We start from the raw sequence: 26713 nt of genomic DNA, 5'->3' as shown, positions 1-26713 counted from the left end.
TTCAGGAATCTTTTTTGAAGCCATCAAAAAATTTCTTCCTTCCGGGTTATCATATCTATCGTGCTGATAGACCTGACGATTTCGGGGGTGGTCTTGTACTTGCAGTTCGTTCAATCTACCCCTCCCAATTTATTTGGAAAAGAGTGGATTCATCGTTTGAACTCCTTATTGTCAAAATATTTTTTACAGATCGTCCGTTATACCTCATCAATGCTTACCGGCCCTCATCTCCTTTCTCTTTCACAGCTATTAATGAAATTTTCAATTTTATTTCCGGGGACTTTGTTCTTCTTGGTGATTTTAATGCCCATTTCTCTGCGTGGAATTCGCATTTTGATTCAACTGCTGGCCGAGCTCTTTATAACTGGTATTTATCCAATAATGTTTGCCTTACTCCTCCTACTTGCCCTACCTATTATGGTGCTACCACGCAATCCTATCTGGATTTGTGTTTTTCATCGCCTGAGGTTCATCGTTCACTATCCTGGTCACCGTTGTCATCATTATTTGGTAGTGATCATCTTCCTGCTATGATCTCATTCTCCTCATTGTCAAGTTCCAATATCTACTACTCATACAAAATTCGTTGGGCATCCTTACTTAAAGATTTAAGTAGGGTTTCCGCTAACGCACCGTTTGATACTCTCTATGCTTCCATTTCTGAAATGGTTCAAAATAATTCCTTTATCACCAGGCGCCCTCGTTACCCTCGTATTTCTCTTGATAAAGAAGGGCGTCTTCTCCTTAAGGAGAAAAAACTGGCCTTTCGTCATTTTAGGTTTTCTCCTTCGCAAGACAACTGGGTCTCATACAAACGGTTGTCTGCTAAATTCCGGTGCCACCTTCGCACTCTGAGAGTCAAACTTCTTTCAGATGAGATACTTCCTTTCTCTCCGCCTTCCAAGATTTATTCAACACTAAGACGTCATAGATACGTCGCAAACAAATCTTTTGATAACTCTCATCTTTTTTTTGTCATTTCCCAAAACTCTTATGCCGACGCTCTTGATCAAATTGACCTCTTCCGCGATCATCATTTCCCGTGCGGTCGTAGGGTTCCCCCTCATGTCTTTGTGGGGCCCCCTCATTCATTCGGTGAACATATGGATATGGCGTTTACAAATATAGAATTACTGCGAGCTCTTCGGACTGGTAGATCGAGTACTCCGGGTCCAGACAGTATCCCACTACGAGTCTATAAAAGTCTTCCAAAAAAAGGTCTGGAATTTCTACATGCGTTCAATGATTTATGGTCATCAAATTATATCCCTCCTTCATTTAAGGAAGGCAGAATTGTCTTTATTCCAAAACCTGGCCGTTCACCATCGGAACCCTCTGCTTTTAGACCTCTCACTCTGATTAACACTGTGAACAAAATTTTCGAACGCCTCATTCTTTTTAGATTAAATTGGATTTCATTCAAATTTAATTTGTTCTCTTCCTGCTTTTATGGATTTCGCCCCAAAACTGGTTCAGAATCATGTTTACGAGACATTGTGTCCACTATCTGGGATGCTTTCAAGAACTCTCATGTCTTGTATCTCATTGCCTTAGACTTGAAAGCAGCGTATGATTCGGTTCGTCATGATCTTCTATTTAACAAATTAGCACGAATGGGGTTCGATAAGAAATTCCTATCGTGGCTTTATGAATACCTCATCAACCGTCTCCATTTTATTCACTGGAGAGGCAGGAAGTCCAGTACGTTTTCTCCTACTACTGGTCTCCTTCAAGGCTCTTCGTTATCGCCTCTTCTGTTCGCTTTATTTACGATTGATTTACCTTCATACTTGCCTCCTAACATTCATCTCTTCTTGTATGCGGACGATATTTTCCTGGCCGCAAGTAGTTCGGATGGATCCTCCGCTGAATCTTCTCTTACTCTCGCTGTATCTAAGACCATGCAATGGGCCGAAGACAGTGGTCTCACTATCTCCCTTCCCAAGTCAAAATTTTCAATTTTTACTAGGAAACGTTCCTTTCATGTTCCTACATTTACAATTGGTGGAGTGTCTGTTCCTTTTGATCCCTTCATAAAAATTCTGGGGGTCTTTTTTGATAGATCTCTGACTTGGGCAAAACAACTCAGTACAATTAAAACTAAAGGCACTTTTATTTTAAATATTTGTCGGTCCATCGCATTCCGTTCTCGAAATGTTCCTTGCAGGTATACGAAACCCATTATCTTAAATATGGTGTCTGGTCTTCTATGCTATGGTGCACATGCTTGGTTCAATTCCTCTCGCTCATCTCTTTCTAAAATTAATATTATTTATCACTCTGCTTTGCGTTCGATTTTAGGTTTACCTATATCTACTAGAATTGACAAAATGAGAATGATTTTGGCATTACCGACTCTTACTGAACTCCTTTCATCTCGATGTGGCTCTGCTTGCATTCGGTCAACGGCGTCACCCTCCCAGGGCCCTTCTAATCTGTGGGACTCAGGTTTCAGACGTTTAGCCCCCCCTCTGAGGACGAAAATGGAAAATTTCTCCGATATTATTGATTTCAATCTTACAAGCACTCTTCAACCTATTTTTGATTTTTACCCTTGGCATCTTCAAAACGTTTCTTTCATCACTGATGACTTGGATTTTCAGAAAAGTTTCCCCCATGGTTCTTTGCAACTTTCGTTCCAGCACTATTTAGACTCCTTGGACCCATCTTCCATCATCATCGCCACGGATGCCTCTAAGAAAAACCATGTTGTCTGCGGTGCTTTCTGTCCCTTAACTAACGTCGTCAAGACATGGTTTATCAATTCTAGCTCTTCTGTGTTTACCGGGGAAGCTCTTGCAATCATTCTTGGCCTCCGATTTTTTATTCCTGGTTCTCGGCAACCCATTGTCATAATCTCAGACTCCAAATCTGTTATTTCTGCAGCACGAGCGTTCTCATTCCATTCTCCTACAGTCATTTTTCTTCTTTATTACCAGCTTGTTTTCACAAGCTCTCTTTCTAATCACATTTCTATTATCTGGGTCCCTGGTCACTCTGGCATTACTTTTAATGAGATTATTGATAGTCACGTTCGCACTGCGGCTTCTTCTCAGCGTGTAACCCCTTCCAGCCTCTACCCAGAAGATCTGATCTCAATTTTTAAATCCCGATATAAAAAATATTTCACTCAATCACTTAAAAATACACTTCCTGATTTCCGTCCATTTTATGATTGTTGCAAATTGTATTCATCCTTTTTTTCGTCCGGTAAATTTGAAAATATGTTTTACAAGCTCCTCTGTAACAGGGCTCCTCTTTTTGAGTATTTACATCGCATTAATAGGGCGGATAGTCCATTGTGTAGCCATTGTAACAATTTGGAAACTGCTTCTCATTTTCTTTTTTATTGCAGTCATTATGATTCTGTGCGTAATGCTACTTTCCGCAATCTTCATTTTCCGGTCTCTTGTTGGCGAGATTTTGCGTCGACTCCTCCTAATATTATTATTCCTCTCTTTGAACGTTTCGTCACTTGTAGTTCCCGTTTCGTCTAGGTGTTGGTGTTCAAGTTTCATCCTATCGATACTCACTATATATATATGTGTGTGTGTGTGTGTGTGTATATATATATATATGTGTATAAATTTTTCAGTATTACTATTCTTTGCTTTGTTTCAATACTTTTTTTGTTGTCATTATCTGTGCTATGATTCTTATGCTTTTGTTGTTGTCATCACCTGCGACATTCATGGTTTTTGTTGTCATTTAATTTTGACAATTATTTTTTTTTTAATTATTGACTGTTAATGTATAATTGATAGGCATCATTTCTTTTTTCTAATTTCCTAGATGTTTTTGTTATGATCTTGGCATCGCTATTCTCAATTTTTTTTTTTTTTTAATGATCAGGGGATGGTCATAGTAGCCGAGAGCCCTGTATAATTATTATTGTATTGTATTGTATTGTAACGCACATGGTATGCACATATTTTTTTCCCTTTTAATAATAATAAAATAATAACTATTAATCAGTCTATTTTATTGCATATATTAATTATATTTATATAATCTCTAATATATAATGGGTATATGTTTTTATATATTTGTTTGGTAAATATTAGAGATCTGTAATTGAGGTAGTGAATATTTTTGGCCGTGATGTAGGCCTACCTGATTTTGTATTAAAGCTTCGTAACTCGCTTTGTGACCCCGCATACCGGAGCCGAGATCCTTCAAGAGCTCCCTCATTACAGGATTTCTATTGAATGCTTAATGTAATAAAAAGAAACAAAGAAAAAAGGAGTTGGACCCTATATTGGGCCTACCACTTGGAGCGCTTTGAACTCTCAATTGCAGGCCATTCACAATGGCTAGGCTTTAAGAGTGAGTACTGCTGAAGTTGGTTTTCTGGGGTTCCCATGGCGTGAATGCAAGCTGACATTCGTGTTTAAAAGTGTCTGTAATCCAGGGCGATGTGTTTGGAAGTGGAAAATTGTCTTATAGAAAATTTTTTAGCCCATTTGAAGTGCTGCAGTTCCAGACAGCAAATAGTGCCCTCAGTAAGCAAAAATCATCTTAAATAGACTGGTGCGAAACATTTTATGACAGCCGCTCTTTGAAGCAAGGTGTCAAAAGCCTGAAACACCAAAAACAAAAAACAGGCTGATGAAAAGATGTTTGATAACAAGACAGTGCAGAACAGACAAGTTTTCTCAGAAATCCAGCTCTTGGAGGGCCAATCGTTTTCTTCCCACACGAACTGGATCAGTTCCTGTATGAAGATATATCTTTAGCTGTGAATGGGCGAAGGCAGGTATCTCTAGTTGTGGGTTGAAGTGCAGTGTCCGGTCCCCCTTAATTCGTCGCCAAATGCGGCGGAGTGACTTCATTAGGCACACGCGGTCAAACGGTTCTGCAACCACGGTTCCCTAATAAATAATCTGACCCGCATTTTTATATGGTCAGCTGTAAGGAAACTGAAAATGAAATGAAGGCAGGCCACTTCAGCTGTGAATGAAGCTGAAGCAGAGATTCTCCATTAAAGGCAGGGTGATGTGGGACTTATGGTGTAGGTTCATTGGATCATCCTGTATTTTACGGGATAGACAAATTTACAACATATTATTCGGCTCTTGGGAGGGGCAGTTGCCTGCCTCCTGTATCCATGCTTGCAGTAATCTGGTGATTTTGGCGAATCTGCCTGCACTGGTCTGATATGTACCAGATTACGAAAACCTACTGTTATTGTATATTAGTTCTTATAGCATTTTATTTCTTAACATTGTATAGGCGAAGACAAGGAAACTTCGAACTGAAAAGAAGCTCCTGAGTTTATCTGATAGCAGGATGTAAGTATTAATGCGGTTAATTTTCTGGTACAAATTGGTTACCAACCTGGTTGCATTCTATTGGTGATTTTTCTTTTCTGTTTTGTGCCAGAAACATGTTATTCATTTACTATGTTTTTAAAAATTTTATTTCATCTATTTTGTGTGTAAATAATATTTATGAAAAATCATAATTTATAAATTCCTAGTTATTCATTAGGATTCAACTGTGAATGCAGGGGTGGGAACTCTGCGCTGCACTGCACCAAAATTAACATTTTGCGCCATCCTGCTCCAATAGCGTATTTTTGTATTTTTTGGTGCCAAATAGTGAATTTTGCTTCAGTATGCCTGGAATTTTGGAAAGGATGGCAAAAAATTTTGCCGCAAAACGATTCTTTTCGAGAAGATCGTGTTTTATTCCACTGTACTTAAACTATCGCCTTATTTAAACTATTGGCCCCTCATCAGGCTTACCATTGCGAAACCCCGACAATATCTGTGATCGTGCAGCTGAAGATGGTTTGCAATGGTCTTTCAGCTTTAAAGCGCAAATGCGAGTCAGTTTCTGCTTTCAAAAAAAAAAAGTCGCTACTGGAAGCAGCAGAAATTACCGTAGTCGATCATCATTGCATCAAATCCCGATGTTTTGTGAAAAAAATTTCATTCCGGGAGCAAAAAGCGCATGTCTGTCAAATTATGAATGCTAATTTAGAAACTTTGCAGAATATCGAGCGTTATATTGCCAATGTTGCTGAATAACAAGTATTAAATTGCCAGTATTGCCAAATAACAAGTGTCAGATCACCAATCTTGCTAAATAATGAGTGCTGAATTGTTAAACACTGTGTTGAATTCTACCGAAATTCTCTCCCATTTTGCAACTATTTCTAAGTTTAAAAAAATTGAAAACTTATAGAAAATTTTTTAGCCCATTTGAAGTGCTGCAGTTCCAGACAGCAAATAGTGCCCTCAGTAAGCAAAAATCATCTTAAATAGACTGGTGCGAAACATTTTATGACAGCCGCTCTTTGAAGCAAGGTGTCAAAAGCCTGAAACACCAAAAACGAAAAACAGGCTGATGAAAAGATGTTTGATAACAAGACAGTGCAGGTGTTTCATTTTGAAAAAAGGGGTGATGGTTAATGAAAATATTGTTAATTTTGCTGCTCCAAAACTGCTCCGAAATGGACTTTGTCACTTCCCACTCTTGTGAATATAATAAAACCTTTTGTCATGAAAGAAGAACAGAAAAGGCAAATAATTAAAATGAATCAATAAAAATTAGCCATTAAATTTAAAAATTAAAATTGATTGAAATTTGAATAGATCAATCAAATACAAATGGTTCCATTTCTCTAGCAACCAATTAGAATGTTGCATTAGACTTACATGCAGGCACTGAGTTTCATTCTCATGTGGTGATTGTCACTACTGGGATAAAAAAATAAGCATCACGTACAAATACAAGAAAAGTGGAAAATTAGAATTCGCATAACAATTTAGATTTAATTTACATTCAATGTTAAAAAATTCGATAAATTTTGATATCACCAAGTCGTTGGTCCATATCTCCATTCACCGGGAGTCAGCTCATCATAGCAGCATATTGAAGTCAACTTGTTCATTCTTTTACCTTGATAGGCCTTACATGATGAAGAAGCGGCCTTATAGGAACGTGGAGGACTGCAGAAACATTCCAAACTATGACATCCCAGCTCCCTAGGTGGAGCTAACCAGCAAGTGGGGAAATATGACTGAAAGAAGTGAAGTAGCATTGCAAGTGGGGAGAGACCACATTATTGCTGTCTTTTATACTGAATACGCAAGCAATCACCATTGATCACATCACTGATTTACATATATTCCGGATTTCGATGCGGTAGCTGTACGGATGACATCATTTCACCTCAAAAAGTCAGTTAAGTGTCTTGTTCGTAATGCAATGTTTACGGATCGCACCAGGTCAACATGCACCTTGATATGCTATGCGACGACTTTGGGTTGACAGCAAATGACCAGACTTGTGGTTGTGATATTTACATGACAATTATTTAATTTTTAATTAATAAGAAAATTTTACTTTAAAGCACTTATTTAAATGAGGTGGTCTCTCTCCATCTACTGCAGGTTCATACTTTTGCACTGCGCACAACGTTTGTCTTTTCAGATGTATATTTTTTTCCAGCTGAGCAACCAGGAAATAAGATTCAATAGCCATCCCTGTGGGATCCCCCAGTCAGCATGGTTATATTTTTTTTCTAAAGACACCATCTATAGTGTGTCTAAATACATTAGGGAATTTAACACTTTTTGGTGTGTTCGATTTTTTTTATGTTCTAATTTTGTGACTATCTGGCAGAGGATTATTTGCTCTTCTAAATAGAGCCTTGCTCAACTGAGGCACGCAGTTAAAATTAGGAGGACTGAAAGATAGTCTTGTATTTCTTTCACTGTTACAACATGGTGAGTTCTGCATCAAAGCCAAAGTTTATTGCAACGTTTGGCTCTAGTATCAGATAATACATGACGAGTGCCAACATGTTGCATCGAGTTAATTTGAAGTGGAGACCCATTGAATGAGAATCACACGCACACAAACAAAAAATAGATTTGACGATAATACAGGATTGATTTTTGTGGATGAAATTTATTTCATGAAGTTTTGAATATTAACTGAATACACTTATTTATTTTGCTCGATTATTATTTTTTGCTTAGAAAAGAAAAAGATAGAGTCATCAAAAAGAAGAAGAAGAAAGATGATAAGCCAGTAGTCAAAGAGTTGTAAGTAGAAACACTGTTATGCTTATATTATTGCTTAAATTTTTCTATGGCTAAGTTAACAGTCTAGTTCTGTTGTAACAAACCTAAGGAACAAAATATGAATTTGGTTTTCTATATCCAGAGGTTCATTATATCTGATCTGGTAAGCAAAGAACCCTATAGGATAAGACAAAAAAAAATTTGTTTGTATCTGGAGGCCTCAAAGGAGAATGTTTTGCATTGTTCTGCAGCGAGCCCTCCGTTAAGTGGAAATGTTCTGCAGCAAAAATCCCCACGACGTTTTCTACACTTTTTTTAAAATTCGTTCAGATTGTTCTGCAGTAGCACCGATTGTTTTGCAATGTACATTGCATATTTTGACATATTCTGCTTTGGGGTCTGGAGGTTTGTCACAAGATGGTTTGCTATAGCAGGGGTGGGAACTCTGCGCCAATTGCGCCGCACTGCGCCAAAACTAATATCTTGCGCCATCCTGCTCCAATAGCGTATTTTCGCATTTTTCTGCGCCAAATAGCGAATTTTGCTTCAGTATGCCCGGAATTTCGGAAATGACGCCAAAAAAATTTTGTTCCTGCTAGCCACGAAACGTTTCTTTACGAGAGAGAAGAGCGTGTTTTATTCCACTATACTTAAACTATCGGCCCCTGATCGGGCTTTCCATCGCGAAACCCCGATATTGTCCGTGATCGTGGAACTGAAGATGGCTTGCAATGCCTTTCAGCTTTAAAGGCAAATTCGAGTGTTTCCGTTTAAAAAAAAAAGTCGTCACTGGAAGCAGCAGAAATTACTGTAGTCGATTGTCATTGTGTTAGATCCCGATGTTTCGTGAAGAAAATTTTCATTCCGGGAGTAAAAAGCGCATGTCCGCCGAATTACGAATGTTAGTTTAGAAACTTTGCCGAATAACGAGCGTTAAATCGCTAATTTTGCCGAATAACGAGCGTTAAATCGCTAATTTTGCCGAATAACAAGCGTTAAATCGTCAATATCGCCAAATAACGCGCGTTAAATCGTCAATATTGCCAAATAACGAGCGTTAAATCGTCAATCTCGCCAAATAGCGAGCGTTAAATCGTCAATCTCGCCAAATAGCGAGTGTCAGATCGCCAATCTCGCCAGATAATGAGTGCTGAATCGCCAAACATCGAGTTGATTGTTCCGAAATTCTCCCATTTTGCAACAATTTCTTTCCAAGTATAAAAAAATTAAAAACTTATAAAATTTTTTTAGCTCATTTGAAGTGCTGCTGTTCAAGGCAGCAAATAGTGCCCACAGTAAGCAAAAATAATCTTAAATAGACGGGTGCAAAAAATTTTATGATAGCCGCTCTTTCAAACAAGGTGTCAAAAGCCTAAAACACAAAAATCAAGGTGACGAAAAGATGTTTGATAACAAAAGACAGTGCAGTTTTATTTTGAAAAGGGTTTAGGGTTAATGAAAATATTCTTGTTAATTTCACTGTTCCAATTTATAAATATCTGCTCCGAATCTCATATTTTGCTGCTCCAAATCCCGAATTTGCTGCTCCAAATCCTGAATTTGCTGCTCCAAAACTGCTCCAAATCCTGAATTTTGCTGCTCCAAAGCTGCTCCGAAATGGACTTAGTCACTTCCCACCCCTGCTATAGCATTCGTCAACTTTTTTTTTAGATTCACGAAAAATATAAATATTATGCATTTCACTTAATGTGAAATAGGGATGGGCACACAATTATATAAGGTTCTGCTAACTGTGTACTATAACATGTGAAGATATAATTTTAAAATGACATTTATCTGCAATGAAGGAGACCATGGACATATTTTTGCTCGTCTTCAATTGCTAGTTCTAGTGTATAATCACTGCTTCCACTCAGGCAATTGCAAGTTTAGAAGTAAAAATTATATTTCACTTTTTGATCCTGTTATTGTATTGTTTGAGGGTGTAAATCTGGTGTCTATTTTGAAGTATTGTCCCCCACAATGTTTTATTTTATGAGATGCAATTTAATTAGGGAGATGCTATGTGTTTGCTCTTTTCAAAAGTATTTTATCTACTTAGCTGTCTGATGGTCCCCACACATTATGGCCCCTAAAATAGTGGGGCTGTTGGGGCTTCAGCACTGGGGCCCGGAACTGTTGTCAGCATTTTTTTTTTTTTCATGTTATAAATTAACTATGGGGGGGGGGGGGGTCAAAGTTCCTAGTCTTGGGCCCTGCTCCAGGATTTGGGGGGGGGGGAACATGCTCCCTCACAGGTGGAGATAGGCTTTAATGTCTGGGGAAAGGGGTAAGGGCACAATGGTGATTTTTAATACATATACATGGTGTCTCATAAGCAGAGGTACAAACTTTAAAGGGAGCTAGAGAACATAGGATTGAGAATTGTACAGGAGTCCATGACTGGAAACACAATCATATGTCACGAGGCGCCACTGTTCATGACAGTGCAGGAGGGAAAATGTATGGATTTTTTCCTCATTCAAGCAGTAGCTGTCTGGGGAGAAGCATGCAATGATGAGGATTTTTTACAAAACTTGAAAATAGCAACCAATAAGCCTATTGGTTATATTCGTTTGAATTGACCAACGTGCTTGTTGGTTGTATTTTTCAAGTTTTATAAAAGAACTTGATTAAACTTTTATAGTGTAGAAAGGCTTAATTTATAAAAGATGTATATGCCACAGATGGAAGTGTCAAAATTTCTGCAAGAAAAGGGCTGATATTCACATACTGCACACATGCTAATGACTTTTTGTTTATGGAAGCATTTTCATCAAAATAACTTTCAAAATGTGGAATCAGCGGCGACCAAGTAGTTAGCAGTGCCAATAACAGATCTGGTTTTGAGAGTGAGACAGGTTTTTTTTTCAACCCATTACATCAAGGAAAAGGCGCCAAGGTGAACCGGGAAAGAAAGTGTATGAAATAAGGAAGGCAGGATCATGTCTCCAGTGTTGTACATGGTAGCACACTTGCCCAGTTTGCAAGAAAACATGTTTGATTTCTAGTGGAGACCACATGACTTCTTTCCAAGTTTGTTCACCTTGGCATAATATCCGGAAAATACCTGTTTCCTACATCTTGTTTTGTCTCCCAGTGACTTGAAATTGCAGGTCTTAGTTTTATTTGCTGTGAAATGTGCAAAATGACTGGTATATGACAGAAATGACAAGATTATTACCTTCAGGTTGGATATAATAAAGATCGCTTTCATAATTCCATTACTGATCTTGGTGGAACAAGAGGTTTAGGCTCAGGTTGCGGGACTTCCAGTTTAAGTTACTAAACTCGGTGCTGGATGCAGTCTTCTGAGTACAGATTCTGGCAAGGGAGTTGGTTTGCTTTATAACCTACCAGACAAGGCCCAGGCTCTGTCCCTTCCAGAATATAAGCCCTTTACCTGCGTGGGTTGTAGCTTGACAACCTTCAGAAAATGAAAGACAGGTGGCAGCATGAACACTGAAACAAGCACAACTCGACGACATAAATATGTTGGGGCCACACATACACTCAGAACACATATTTCCGGCATGCCGATTCATTAGAAATTCCATAGAGCAATGTGTATGAGGTGCATGTATGGTTAAGTAGTAGTAGCTTGATAATTTGTGTGTGGTCCTTGATAAATTTGGTTGACAACATCTAAATTATTTTCAAATTTGTCAATCCTGCTGTATATCAATTATTACACTTCACTCACAATTTGAAACATGGATGGCATCGGAAAAATCAGACATAACACTACATACAAAGTCGGACTGTTAGGCACACACACTCTGTTCCAGACTCTGCCATGAAGCTGGGCTAGAAGAGAGATCTCAGCAGCAGGATAATTCCGGTGGCAGAGACCTGGTGTTCATTCATTGATTGTATATCTGCCAAAGATGAATGAAAATGTCTTAAGACATGTTTGGCAAAGACAAACCTTGGGAAGAGCCTACTAATACCACACATGCACCTCATCCACATTCCTCTGTGGAACTTCTAACGAATTGGTACATGTTGGAATATATGCATGCAGTGAACCTGAAGTAAGTTTGTTTCTGTGTGTGCATGCTTGTTATGTGTAGTGCTGCCATTTGCCGTTTTTCTAACTATGAGTGAAGTGTAATGATTGGGCAATTGTATCAACTGTTGCTCTGTAGGGAGACCTTTTTAATGGGAAGATTGGCCCTCAAAGTTGGGAACCACAGAAATGTGAAGAGCCTGAAAGATCACCAGAAGCCTGCTTGATCGCTAGATATGTGTAGTCGGATTGATCAAAATCTGTTGGGCATGCCAGCTGATCATGGCTGAATATTGTGTGCCTTATATTATTAGCAAAAATTAGCAAGTAAAATAATTTTTTCAGAAGTAATTATTCAAATATCTAATTTGATTGAAAATTGTTGTAATATCGCTTTATGAATGCTCTAATTGATATCACAGGGGTTGATTGATATCACGTAAGGTTGATATCACATTCAAGTATGGGTATCTTATAATGATTATTATTGAATTTATATTTCTTATATTATTATATTTTTTTAGGCCACAGTATTCCTCCGCACTATACTTCAAATACAACACTCAATTAGGGCCTCCATTCCATATAATACTTGATACAAATTTTGTGAATTTCTCTGTCAAGAACAAGTTGGACATTTGGCAATCTATGATGGATTGCTTATATGCGAAATGTAAGTCACTTTTCCATTTTTTTTTTCCACAATGTGACATGATGTATGTTGTTGAAATTGATATATTGATTGATGTTGACGAAGATTTTTGTTTATTCGGGAAATTTCTAGAGTACATCCACAGGGGTTGTTCAGCTGAAATTTGGGTCCGTTTTCTGCACCGTTCACAAAATTCTAGATCTCAAAAACAGACCCTTCATTAAATACAAATTAATGAAATCATTTGTTTGGCATTTCATTTTTTTTGTGTGATAAATTAACTAGATTATTTTGCTTCCCACAAAATTACTTATTTTTTACAAAATTAATGAAACCTTTTCACAAAAGCAGGACCCTTCAAAAAAAGTCTGGACATACCCCGATCAATGAAATCACACAGGTAAGTAACACAGTTTAAAAGTTTCTTTCATACTTAAGGTTTTGGCGATAAGTATGGAAAAAGAATTCTTCAAACATTTTGACTACAGTGTTTCTCTTGAAGACTGGAGTGAGGTTTGATTAGTAATTTGTGCTCTCCGATAAATATGTCTGCCATGGTTACAGGCAAAATGCCTTGTTTGTGCTATTCTGGATCATGACACCGTTTACTGTCGATTTATCAGATTCAGTCTCCACCCTCTGTGTGTGTTGGAGAAAATACAGGTGCATTTTCTTGTTTTCATCACATATATCGCTGGTCTTTTGAGATGCACCTATAAAGATTTGTGTTTCTCAACACCAGTATGAAAATGGCTTACCTAGGCAGTAGACCATACCATTACAAATTATTCATTTATGCTGTCACTATAGCAGGGCTGGGCAAATCCCAGGTGCTAGGTTGCCATGGTATGGTGACTAAAAAATTGGCATTGCCGCTTATATGAAAAATTTCCTATACATGGTTGTTAAATTGTAGTTAGGACAATGAAAAATTTTTGGAATTCATATCAGCATAACTGTCAACATGGAGGGGGGCCACTATGCACTGGAGAAGTTTGAAAGAAATATTATTTCAAACCTGTTTTTCTTTGAAAAAAAAATTTGCTATACAAGACGACCATTCATAAGAAAAGAAAGAACTGTTTATAAAAGTTGGAGAGAATTTCTATGATTGAGAAAGGGAATAGAATTTGTTCAGTTTTTGAAAAGCATTTGCGTGTCTTTGTTGATACCATAGTGAGCCACTCGCATGTGTTGTGGGTTGGCCACCCTGATCTATTGTGTGTGTGTGTGGTGATATTTTCTGCAAAAAAAATTGTTTAAGCACAGTCATCTTTAATTGAGGGGGAAGCTTTGAATCTGGACATTTTTTGCCCCCCCCCCTCCCCAACATATTTCTTTGCATGCTGTTTTTTGTCCTGAAAAATGCTGAATGGATCAGCCAATAACAAAATAAAATGAAATTATGAAGGAAGAAAATTCAAAGAAGTGATCAAAATGGAAAAAAAAATCACTGATTAGCCAAAACCCCCTGTGCCCTTTGCCTGAGACCCATTAGCCTACTCATTAAGATCTCGCTAATTTTTTTTAACTCGTTTTATTCAACCTTTCCATTAAATATTCAATTGAACGTTTTGGCCATTGTGGCCTGAAACAGTTAAAAAAAAAAGTTCAGGTTACGTACGGCTGGTTTCAGATAATTGAAATGGCCTACTGAATTAGGGTTGTTGATTAGGTTTGATTGTACTTATGTTGGTACAGATATATTACTCACTGATTTCATTTGAATTTCCATTTTTCTCCTTTCTGAAATAATTATATGGATGATTGTGTATTTCAGGCATACCGTACGTTACAGACTGCGTCCTTGGTGAATTGGAAAAATTGGGAAGGAAATATCGATTGGCTCTGAAGTGAGTTATATTTTAGTTTTTTTGTGACTTTGAAAAACTGTTTCTGATCATTTTAGGTTTTCGGTTTTTAAAAAAGTAAGTTGAGCGAAAATTGAGGAATTTGTTCCACTTTAAAATAGTGATTCTATAACTTGTCTCCCACACCTACCTTGCCCTAGCACTCATCTACCTATAACTGTTTTACACTAGCAATAATTTATCTGAGGCTTCTTTGCCACAGCCATAACACCTTAGACTTGATTGTCTGAGTAATACCTTTGCTAGGGTTGTACCTTGCCCTGAAAACATAGCTGCCAAGTCTCTCAGATTTCTAATCTCCCGGACTCCCGAAAAATTTTTACATCTCTCGAATTTTGCCTGTGGCTGTAAAAAAAATTTCTTGCATTTAGAGTAAAAAATTAATTCCAAAGAATTTATCCAAAGAAAAGGCTTGCTTTTGTTTCTGATCCATGAAATGAGGTCACAAGCGTTGTGCAAATTGTTGCGTCGCCATTGCGTCAAATTACAAAAAAAATTTGTTTTTGTGGAGAAAACACAAAATTCACCAATCGACTGGTGTCAATACATCCTTTCCGTATTCAAAATTGGTTTAATCATGTTTTTATATATGCTTTATCCACCTGTTGAGACTATATGCTTCATTTTGGGCTCGTTGGAGATTTTTTGGTTGTGAGATTTGATTTTTGAGAGCTATATATATATATATATATATATATATAATGGCAGGTAGTTTAACCCAAAGAACTCAAGCTACTGGTTGGCCATGATTGGCGATGGCTTGCATGATGTCACGTTTTGCAAAAACAAAGCCCCCCCCCCCCCAAAATGACGGGCCTGAGGGTGACTATATTTCTCTCACAAAAATCAGTATTCATAATGGGATATTGCCAATTATTATTAAAAAAAAAGTTCAATGCAAGTGAAATTGTCAATTATACAGATAAAATGTCAATTATACAACAATAAAAATCCCCGACGAGGTGGCTGAAAAATGATCAAATGAAAATAACCAAAAAATTGTCAACTGCAAGTAAAGTTATCAATGATAGTCAAGTAATTCGCCAAAACAAAAGAAAAAAAAACCACGCCTTTTTCACAAATACATGAGATGAGTGGAGTATTTATGTGACTATAATTATTTATGATGTGTAGCCATAATTATCATAACATTATAGATCATGAAAATCTAAAAATTCTTGATTTCGAAAATTCAAGTAAAGCCTTGTTAAATATAAGGGAAAAAATGGAACATTTTATGAAAAAGTAAGGACAACAGAATTTACAAGAATGTTCTGTAAAATACTGGGTATATGGTCACCCGATGTATATGTTACTTCCAAAGCCCAAAGTTGGCCACTTCGCGAGGTGGCCAACCCAGTTGACCCAGCCAATGTCCAAAATTTTGGCTTTCGCCTGCCCCATATGTCGATCCTTATACATCCCTATATATGGATCACTAAGATATCAATATTCAAATTCCATTCATCATTAGGGTTGCCATAGATTACCATAATAATTATGGTTAGCTAGGCTAATTATAAATGGTCATAATTATCACAAAAAATATACAAGTAAAGCAATGACCCTGAATTATAGAAATTGATACATAGAACCGGCGAAAGCCAGAATTTCAGATATTGGCCAAGTTAACTAGCCGGGGCAACTTCTGGCTTCGGCAGTAATATGTACAAGTTTTTGTCCTGTGAGTGGCAGAAATACTGCATATTTTGCCCGCCGACTTAAAAGATACTGAATCACTGATATAGTGCATTTTTCAGCAAATGTTTTTTTTCTTACAGCTTTGATTACTTCCTTATAATGTGTCACTGTATATATGCAAATTTTAAAGGTTTCAAAACATTTATGTAACGTTCTTTTTCAATGTATAATTCAAATTATATAATTGATATGGTATCTGTAATTTGTAGAGGTGCATCTGCAAATTATTGCTGCAAGCTGAACTTGTATTTCTTTTGATTGTCTTTATAGAGTGGCGAAAGATCCACGGTTTGAGAGATTACCATGTATGCATACGGGCACATATGCTGATGATTGCATTGTACAAAGAGTAACGCAGGTAAATGGTTTATTAAGCAATTTTTTTGGTGCAATAGTGCTTATACAGTGAAACCTGTCTGAAATGGAAACCTATCTTTAAAGGGATCAAAAAGTCCTATGTGTTGGCTATCACACCCTGAAAACTCAACTTCGGGTGACACAACAATTAATTTTAATTGCAAATATTAGCGCAACATTATTCCAGGGAATACATTCCTACCGAGGCATGTCTCAGCATGACATAAACATCAACAGCACTGCCACATCTGGGCAACTTTGATCACACCTTTTTCACAGCCACATCTGCTTGGCTCTGACCACACGCATTTCACAAATTACAAAATTATAATACAGGTAACACCATCTAGCATATGTTTACTGAAACTCAAAAGTATGTTGCACATGATGGTAAGTGCACTTTTACAAGTAAGTGTGAAACTTTGATGTGCATCTTTATAAAACAGGAACATGCCTTAAACAGAATAGTATTTTGGTCTCTCGATGTTCCATTTGATGCAGGTTCCACTATACCATGGAATGGGATGTATCATGGGCCGCATCATGTCCCCTGTAATGTTACAAAATTCACTTTTAAGTATCTGTGCTATACTGCAGTTAAGTTATGATTCGGAAAGTAAACTATTTATCCAAATTGAGTGAACTGTCAACTGGCAACAGAATACCTTCTCTGTTGTGGCACTGAATTAGTCTTTCAACATTCAGATTTGCTGAAGATACCTTAATTAGGGAGAGGGTGTATGGGTATATTTTAGAGGCTCTTGTGAAAGGAGAGAAAATGAAAACTCTCGTCTGGGGGTGCAAACAAGAAAGACAAGTTTACACACTCTAAAGCAGCTTAAATTGGACAATCCCACTTGGCGGATGTTGTCACTGATCGGATCACACAGGTGTCAATGCTGGAGATTCGCCCGGAAGCCTTCTGATTTTAAAAGGGAGCAAAGGTCTTTGTTTCAAGTAAATCCTTTGGGAATAATTTTTCCCCAAAAGTAGGGATTTTTACAATCATGGTCAACATTCAGGAGATGTATGAATTTTTTGGGAGTCTAGGATATGGAGTAGAAATTTGCGCCCCCCCCCTCCCGAAGATCAGGAGACTTGGCAGCTATGTTATTGTTAGTATTTGTGTAATGTGTATTTTTTGCTGCAAAAAAAAAATTACAGGAAAAATTCAGGTACCTCCTGGAAAATAAGTCATATGGTCTCACTGTGCCACCCCGAAAAAACCCTCTCATTTCTATGATGTTTTTTTCTTTTGGCAGCCAAATATTTTGTCATGTGACAAACTATTGATTTTTTTAAGCTAGAAATCGGCACATACGAGATCAGAATTTGAATTTTCACGCTGGTCTATGAGCCAACTACATAGACTAAAGACTGAGTATGAAGGTTTCGAAAGCTTCCTGTTTCAAAGATAAATCCAGGAAAGAAAATTTAACTGGCCTTGTGGGGGAATCAAACCCATGTCTTCTCACTTGCTGGCGGGTGAGTACTGAGTATTTATCTTTACATCAGCGAGCTGTTGAAACCTTGCAGCAATAGCAGAGAATGACGTAATTTCGGAATAAGTCGCCATCTGGTGGCAGTGGCAGAAATTCTGAGCTTTGGCCTGAGTTAGGTCTGGCTGTCCATGTATGGTCCTGTTCAGCATACATGAGCTCTATCGAAAGAGGATTGGTAGGTTTTGTAGTCATTACTGTGAGGTTGTATAAGCATTGTGCTGGACTCTTGTGCTGAGGATCCAGGTTTTAACCCAGTTGACGGCATAGTGGTGGCTGGCTGAAGTTGATTTTTTGCTGTTTTCCAGGTTCAAGGCGTGAAAGCGAGATGGTCGCTCATTTGAAAAAGGTCTTCACAGAGAAGCAGGCAGACCTACAACAAAGATACTGACAAAACATGAAAACTCAAGCATTTCCAGCTTATCTACTTCAGAAAATGGAAGACATCACAAACATGAAGCAAGCACAGCTCGACAACATAAATATGTTAGGGCCACATATACTCAGAACACACATTCCATCATGTGCTGATTCGTTAGAAATTCTGTAGAGGAATGTGTATGAGGTGCATGTACAACTTATTATTAGTAGTAGTGGGCTTTGTAGTCTAGTACTCTAGGACGCTCACCCGGCAAGTGAGAGGACATGGGTTTGATTCCTCCCAAAGCTGGTTGAATTTTATTTCCTGGATTTATCTTCATAGATTATTTAACGTACTTGTTGGTGATAATTGGAAATGGCTTGCAAGTTTTTTTAAAATGAAAAATCCCTACCATTGTATTCCAAAAATCCCTTTTATATTTTTGTGTAGAATTTGCATCCCTGCAAAAGATCTCCCCCGATTCTCATTCTCAAAAATTGGCAGCTGTTCGATATTCACATATTATTTGTTTTGAAATATTTATATTCCTTTATTATACTTTGAGCATTCTATTTAATTTTGTTCTGATAATTCTGTTTTTAGCATAAGTGTTATATTGTGGCAACATGTGACAAAGATCTGAAGAGGAGGATTCGTAAGATACCTGGTGTGCCTATCATGTACATTAACCAACATAGGTAAGTATCATCACATGCAAAATTGTTTATTCACGATTTTTGTATAGGAATTTAGTGCCAATATGGGAATAAACAAGATTGCGTTCTCACACCAAAAACAATCTTTAATCTGGGCCGCCCTTACCAGATGTGGGACCTGGTGTAATAGTGGGGGCTCTTTTACTGCATGAAGTTTCAATAATTTAAATGATGAATGACTGCATATTGATCAGTGAGACACGACAAAAATGCAAAGTTTCTACCAACACAAACTATATAAGATAATAACCTAAATAAAAATCTTGGCATACTAAGTATACCGGCACCATTTGTCTCAAGGCAGAAAAAATACATCATTGCAACATTTTACACAAATTTACACATTTGAATGCCATCCTCAAAAAACAATTCAAGTTATACCAATCTGAATGGCAACATACTGAAATGTATCAGCCGGTATCGGGAGAACAAAAATTAAGCATGTTTCAACATTATTTAGAACTCTAGAGACTTTTCTCGGACTCTTATACTAGGTCAAGTTACAGGCTTCATCTGCTGTACCCCCCAAGGGAGACTATCTTTGGTAAGGGGCCATTCAAGTATTACGTAAGCAAATTTTTAACCATTTTTGACCCCCTCCCCCTTGTCAGCAAAATTTTGCCATCATCTCTGCCCCTCTGAATCCTAACGCATATTGGTAGGATCAGAGACGTACACAGGGGACACAGGGGACTCATGCGTCTTCCCCAGGTGAAATTTTTTTTTATGTAAAAAACATTATTAAAAAAAATTAAAATTTTGAAAGAAAATACCTTATATGTGTTGTTATAATAAATTTGTTAATTTCGATGTTATTTGAAGGCTCTGAACTCAAAATTTATCATTAATAAATTCATTGCGACCCACACTCTAAGCCATATAATGATAAATCGCATAAAGGCTTTTGGTCCATGGACCAAATATGGCCCTGGGGGTTATCTGATGTGGTCTGCCCTCCTCAAAACTAATTTTGTATTTTGTAAAAATGAAATAAGCGGCACATTTGCAGATCGCTTAAGTGTCCCGTGGTACAATTCCAAAGCATGTAAGCGACCTGTGGCACATTTAGAGATCCCTTGAGTGACATGTGACATAGTTTTAGAGCATTTAAGTGGCCCGCAGTGTGGTTCTACATCACTCAAGTTACTCGTGGCGCATTCTCAGATTATTTAAGTGATCCGTGGCATATAATTATGGATCAATTGACTGATGCAGTTCTAGAGCACTTAAGCAGCTTGGACACATTCCCAGATCACTTGGATACGTGAAACATTTAGAGATAACTAAAGTGGCTCTGTAGGGCACTTATCAATAGGGGGGAATGTTACTTCAAGTGCCCACAAACTATCGAAAGGTTTTCCTTGTTTTTGGCGCACCAAGTAAGATGCCATTAATAATATTTCATATTTTCATAAAGGGTGATTGATGACGTAAGCATTATCCAATCCCCCCCCCCCTTGTCATCAAAAGTCAGCAAATCGGAAACCCCCTCCCCCATCGATGCTGACGTCATATTTGAATGGCCCCGAAGCAAATGGTCATAAGTAGCTTGCCAGTCAAATTTAGTTGCAGATCTCCATTGTAGAAGATATAATTTTTATATAAAAGTTTCACTATGTACAATTCAAGACTTTTATGAATGAGACACCTGCTTGCGTTCTTGCCTCGAAATAAATAAAAAAATTCAATTTAAATCACAGAAGTCCAGGAAATTTATGCTCAGAATTGAATGAACTAAATGAAATTCATACACAGGCATTGATATCAAGGTCAATGGCAGGCCCGTCATTTAGGGGTGGGGCGGGCGTTACCTCCCCTCTGGCTTTTGAAAATACACTACAAATGGTGTATATATATATATACAAATATATATATATGCATACTTTTGGTACATGCTGTTTGCCCCCCCCCCCCTGTAAAAAGTTGAAATGACGGCCCTGGTCAATGGGGTAGGGGTGTAATGCACTGGTATATCTCAGTAGCCATCTAGAGTTGCAGCTTCAAACCTGCAAGCCTGATCCATTGATTAGTTATGTGTTATTTTAAAAATTGATGACGTTTATTCATTTATTTACATGATATTTTGTTTTGCGTAATTTTTTTTCCACTTGCAGGTACTCCATAGAAAGAATGCCAGATGCATATGGAGCGCCGGCACTTTGATATATGATACAATAAAATTTTGTTATATTTCTAGTAATGTTGTTGTGTTTCCTGATGCTTTAGTTCAGTTACCCTTAATTTATGTTTAGTTTAGACAGTGGTTCTTCCCTCAAAGTGGGCAATATTGCTGATTAGGGATAACATAGGATCTTATGGGATGGATTGACAGACAAGGCGGATTTATGGTTTTGTGCTGCCTGTGGGATATATAAATTTTGCCATCCTTCTCCCGTTCTAGTTTAATTTTCTTGACCACTCAAACTTATACGAAGTACGAAAGCCTGGATAACCAAGCGGAGATTGAGATGTTGTTCGGAAAGAAAATTCACTACACTCAATTCTCTACACTCAAACTTGTCACTTTGGGCTACTTAGTTTGGATAAAGGGTGGTGTGTTGTTAGGAAGGCAACTTATTGTGTAGGTTTATTGGATCGTCCTGTATTTTGCGGAACAAAAAAAAGTTTCTTATATATTATTTCACTCTTCGAAGGGGGCGATAGCTTCCCCTCCTCCCTTGGAACCACTCTTGAGCAACGTAGCATATTTACAGATCACTTGAATGACTTGCAGCATATTTAAAATATTTACATACCACTCAGACAGCTCATTGCACATTTACAGATCACTGCGGTTTCACATTTCTTTAGTGACACGCGGTGCCGTTTCACATTACTTAAGTGGTCTGCAGCACATTCCTATAGTGAGCATTTCGACTTATTCACAGGTAGCTTGAGTAACCCTCTACGCAGTTCCCAATCACTGGAACGGCCTCACTCACGCGATCCGCGGAACAGCTCCAAATCGCATAAATGAACTGTGGCACATTTACAGGTCACTTGCCTGACCAGCAGCTGTTCCATATCCCTCGAGTGACCCACGACACGTTTTTAAATCGATGAAGTGGTCCACATTCTCCTAGAGGTTGAGCACCCTGGCTCTAACCGGAGACGTCGGAAGAGTTCTAGACTTGTAGGGGTGCTCGACATGGTCTTTATGTAGGAGATTTTGATTTCTGAATTAATTCTGGGGTGCTCAGTTCGGTGCGCTACAAAATACTGTGGGTACTCGAGCCTCCGATGCCACACTGACGCTATTTCTCGTAGAGCTTTGTTGGAAAAAAAAGCTGTTATAAAAGTGGAATTCGCCAAGAGAGAAGTCGGGCTGGAGGAGATCTCGACAACGAATAAGTTTGGTTGCAAAGTTCTGTCGTTCGTGCCATGCAAAAGGAACAGATGAGAGCTACTCAGCGTTTCACTGAATTTGACATATATATATGTTCATGTCATTAAAAAATAATTAGATTCATTCGATTGCAGTGAAAAGTCCATACCTCCTAAGAGGAACATTGGTCCATTAACTAATTCAGTTGGTAGAACCTTTATTTTCTAAGACACTTAGTGATTCCTTTCCTCAGATGAAAATTAGGATTCCTGCTTTCTAATAACTTGTCACAAATATGACATCTATATATAAGAGACCTTATACAGTCCGTCTCAAAAGTTTAGATAATGCACTTTTCTTGTGTGAAATAACACGAAAAATACTGCGAGTAAAATCAGCATTTTTTAGTGGATAATACCTGAAGCATTTCTACATTTATAGAACAAAACATTTTCTACGAAAAACATTCAGAATATTTACATTATCGAAAATACAAAAAAATGGCTGCCTCACACACACAAAAGTTTAGATAAAATTCAGATTTAATGGGATGAAAAACGATGAGGGATAATTCGCATCACTGGAGACAGATGCGAAATGGGCGGCGATATAGTGTCCGCAATTTCCCTCACATCGCTGATGATAGTGCCATTGGCATTTAAAATGGTGATTTGGTGAGACTGATAATGACAATTGATTTTTCGGATCCGGTCCCGAATGATAAAAAAATATTAAACGCATTTAAATATATCTATAGCCAATAGATTTTCCATTTTTTTCCAACAACCTCACTCTCCATGGATCTAATAAAATGCTGTAGGGTTTCAACATAAAAACTGTACCATGCTTCCTCGATAGAGCTCTTTAAATCATCAACAGTCGAATATGGCATTTTATTTGCAAGCACATTTATCGTAAGCATGCCCCGTATATTCCTAATAGGATTCAAGTCAGGACTCATCGATGGCCAGTTATTTTCGTGATGAAAGAGCTTTTTTATGGCAGAAGATCTTTGATCATTTTTGTCGCACCACGGTCATTTTATGCACACAAGGGCTAATTAGACCGGGATCTACAATTTATTGCCGATTCCGAACGGCAGGCTCGTTTTTTTATACTCATCGAGAGGTGCGCCAACCCCTCGATATTGGGGGGTTAAAAATTGCTACCGCAAGGAGTGGGAGTACCCCTTGAGGTAGCAATTTTTTCTGCGGTCATGTCGCCGTTTCTGTTGTACCCCTGTGTCAAGAAAGTTTTCCGACAAGCACGAACCGGCATCGAACTCGCGACACCTCTAAACATCCTTTGGTACTTCAGGCGAGTATCTTCACTATCTCCTATGTATATAGGAGGTAGTGGTATCTTCGAGTATCTTTGTACTTCAGGCGACCTGGGCTACCACGCCCCGAAGATCTTTGAATAGATACGCTATATATAATGTTGAAATGCCAAGTTTGGCCTTCCTAAAACTTCTCCAGTCAGCACAGCTCCATTTTCTTTTGCACCACTAAATATGATACCAAATAATTTGTCTCCATCAAACATATGATAGCCATCCCAGTCTCTCTTCTCCGCCTGTCTTTTGTGCTTCCTGGTGACAGGCGATTTCCTAACCACTCTTTTATGAAATCAAATACAAACTTCTCTGTGATTTATCTATGAACTGTATCTGTTGACATTTTCATTCCGGGATCGTTCATAATTTCATGCAAGTCATTTTTTGCGTTAAAGCCAAATCTTGCAACGGTTTTTTTCTTCTCGCGTAAACTTGAACTGCGGTGTCTACCACAACCATAGACTAAAGATATTATTATTATATATATTATTATTCTAATTCTGTGACCACAACCAAGTTTTGGGACACACGTTGGGTCGATACACCTCAGACACTTCATTTGGACTTGTTCAAAAGCAATACCTTTTACAGCCTTTCTTTCTTTTTGCTTTTAAACGAAATACTCGAAGGATTTTATCGTACAAAAAAAACATAATGACGACTTCGGCCATTTTTTTTTTTTTAATGGGAAATCAATCCAATAGCTTTCCACTTTTATGCTATCACGTCTCTGATACACCATGTAGAAGAAATCTTCGAAATTTGCATATAATCGGAAGTTTTTCTGAACTTTTCAGACAGCTATATTTCAAAATTTTGAGTATAATAAATCTTAAACTTGTTTACAGCGACACAAATCACCGAAGTTTAAAGAAAGTTTTTGCATTCTGATCAGAAACCAGAAAAAATTGAAACGGTATTCACGACGTAGTTAAAAATCTATAGTACCTAAGCTTTTGAGACAGACTGTATTATGGAAACTCTCCTTCATCACTGCAATAAAAATCGTAAGAGCACTTTCGTTCCCTCACCCGTGTTATACTGCGTATTAGATGGTAATGAAATGGTACAAATTTAAAAATAAAATTATATATTAAAAACTTCTTTTTTAACAAAACAATAACGATAAATTATGTACTCATTTTACGGAATGTATTTAAAAGCTTGATAATATTAAGAATTTATTAATCGTTTGGAAAAGAGAGAAATTTCTAGAAACTGTTACTTTTTCAAAATAAATAAATAAATATAGACTACCCAAAAGTTTTTGTGATGAACGACAGATGACGCTCATCGTTTATGTGCAGTGAAAATTCTACAGTTCGATGCAGGAATATAGGAAAAAAGGTTTCACACGGAACCTAAATGTGGCCCTGGGAGTCATCTAATGTGGTCCGTGAACTCACAGCTAAATTGGTGATTAGTGGCACATTTATAGATCAACTTGAGTGATCCTTAGCATAGTCACAAAAATCCGAGATCAATGCAGTCTCACATTACTTAAGTGGCCCGCAGCCATGGCACCCCACAAGGGCGGGGCTGACAGAGCTCTAGTCCTGGGTCATGGGACAATTCTCATGATTTTTTGCTTTTTCACGTTATAAATTAACTATAGAAGGGCCCGGGAAAAGTCTGACCGGGAACCCGGAAATGATCCCAGCCCAAGGGCCCTGCTCCAGGATGCGGGGACCATGCCCGCAGCACATTCCCAGATGACATTTTGGAATATTTACAGATCACTTGAGTAACCCGTGACACAGTTACACATCACTCAAGAAGCCAGCGGCACATTTTCAAATCACTTAAATGACCCTCGGCATATTTACGGACCAATCAGGATGCCCATGGCACATTTACAGATCACTCAAGCAGTCTGTGGCCCAGTTCTAGATCATAATCTGTGGCACATTTGTGATGGTACATCACTCAAGCGATCGGCGGAGCTGTTCCACATCACTGCGGTTTCCCTTTACTCAATCATCCAAGTTGCATGGGATTGCATAGTTATTCAAATAAAATAAAAATATTACGTGGACACATTGTTCTCAAAAAACTCAATTAGAGAAAGTTTTTGCCTCGTCTCTCCTGAGGCCAACTTAAGAAATTTCACGTTTCGAAGTGAAATATTCGCTGGGATATTTGAATTTAAAAAAGGCAAAAAACAGAATGAATCAAGGGAAAAAAATAACTTTCCGTTAGTTTATGCTGTTTTCTCCTTCAACTTTCCTCCGTCTTTTGAATTCGAATATCTCAGTGAATATGTATTTCACTTAGAAACGTAAAATTTCTTTAGTTGCCATTAGGAGAGATGGGGCAACAACTTTCTAATTGGGGTTTCTGGGCGGACGAAGACGGTATAACAAGTTATTGTTTTTAAATTTTAGTAACTATACAACCCCTTGCAACATGAATGACATGCCTGAGTGTACTTTTCGGATGTGTACTATTCGGATACTTTTTTTAAATTGGAAGTATGCCTCTAGAATCAATTGTTTGCCAGTAATTTGCGGTTCGAAGCGTTAGCTAGGGACCCTGTAAAAAAATTTTTTTAACAAATTATAGTTTTGATAATTTTTCACGAACGTGTAAAACAATCTGCGGTATTTGTGCGAAATTTCATTTCAATTGAAGCAAAAGTTTTCGAGTTATTCCCAAATTCATTTTCTGGAGCTATTTTGTTTGGAAAGGAGTGCAAACTTGAGATTAAGGGCCGTATTCACCGACATGGCTTAAACCGTAGTCACAATTTTTGGGTAAGAGATCAACACAGATTGGTTAAAAACCTGAATTTAACCAATCCGTGTCGATCTCTTATCAAAAAATTGTGACTAGTTTAAACCATGTCGGTGA

The 26713-nt window shown here is 37.8% G+C and overlaps 1 protein-coding gene across 1 annotated transcript; it reads left to right on the top strand.

Moving 5' to 3' along the window:
* Nucleotides 1–3884: 3884 nt before the first annotated feature.
* Nucleotides 3885–21402, top strand: Bka (FCF1 rRNA-processing protein Bka). Its single transcript, XM_089235126.1, has 8 exons — nucleotides 3885–3920; nucleotides 5233–5291; nucleotides 7992–8057; nucleotides 12570–12718; nucleotides 14478–14550; nucleotides 16540–16627; nucleotides 19090–19184; nucleotides 21317–21402. Exons 1-8 carry the CDS (start codon nucleotides 3918–3920, stop codon nucleotides 21363–21365), a joined length of 582 nt encoding a protein of 193 aa, XP_089091252.1. The 5' UTR covers nucleotides 3885–3917; the 3' UTR covers nucleotides 21366–21402.
* Nucleotides 21403–26713: the final 5311 nt, after the last annotated feature.

Source organism: Pholcus phalangioides, unplaced genomic scaffold (assembly GCF_987345545.1).
Source record: "Pholcus phalangioides strain wild (caught in Gottingen) unplaced genomic scaffold, Ppha-v1.0 ptg000008l_1, whole genome shotgun sequence".
NCBI classification, from domain to species: Eukaryota; Metazoa; Arthropoda; class Arachnida; order Araneae; family Pholcidae; genus Pholcus; species Pholcus phalangioides.
Note: the sequence above shows the minus strand (reverse complement) of the source record. Positions and strands in the feature narration are given on the sequence as shown.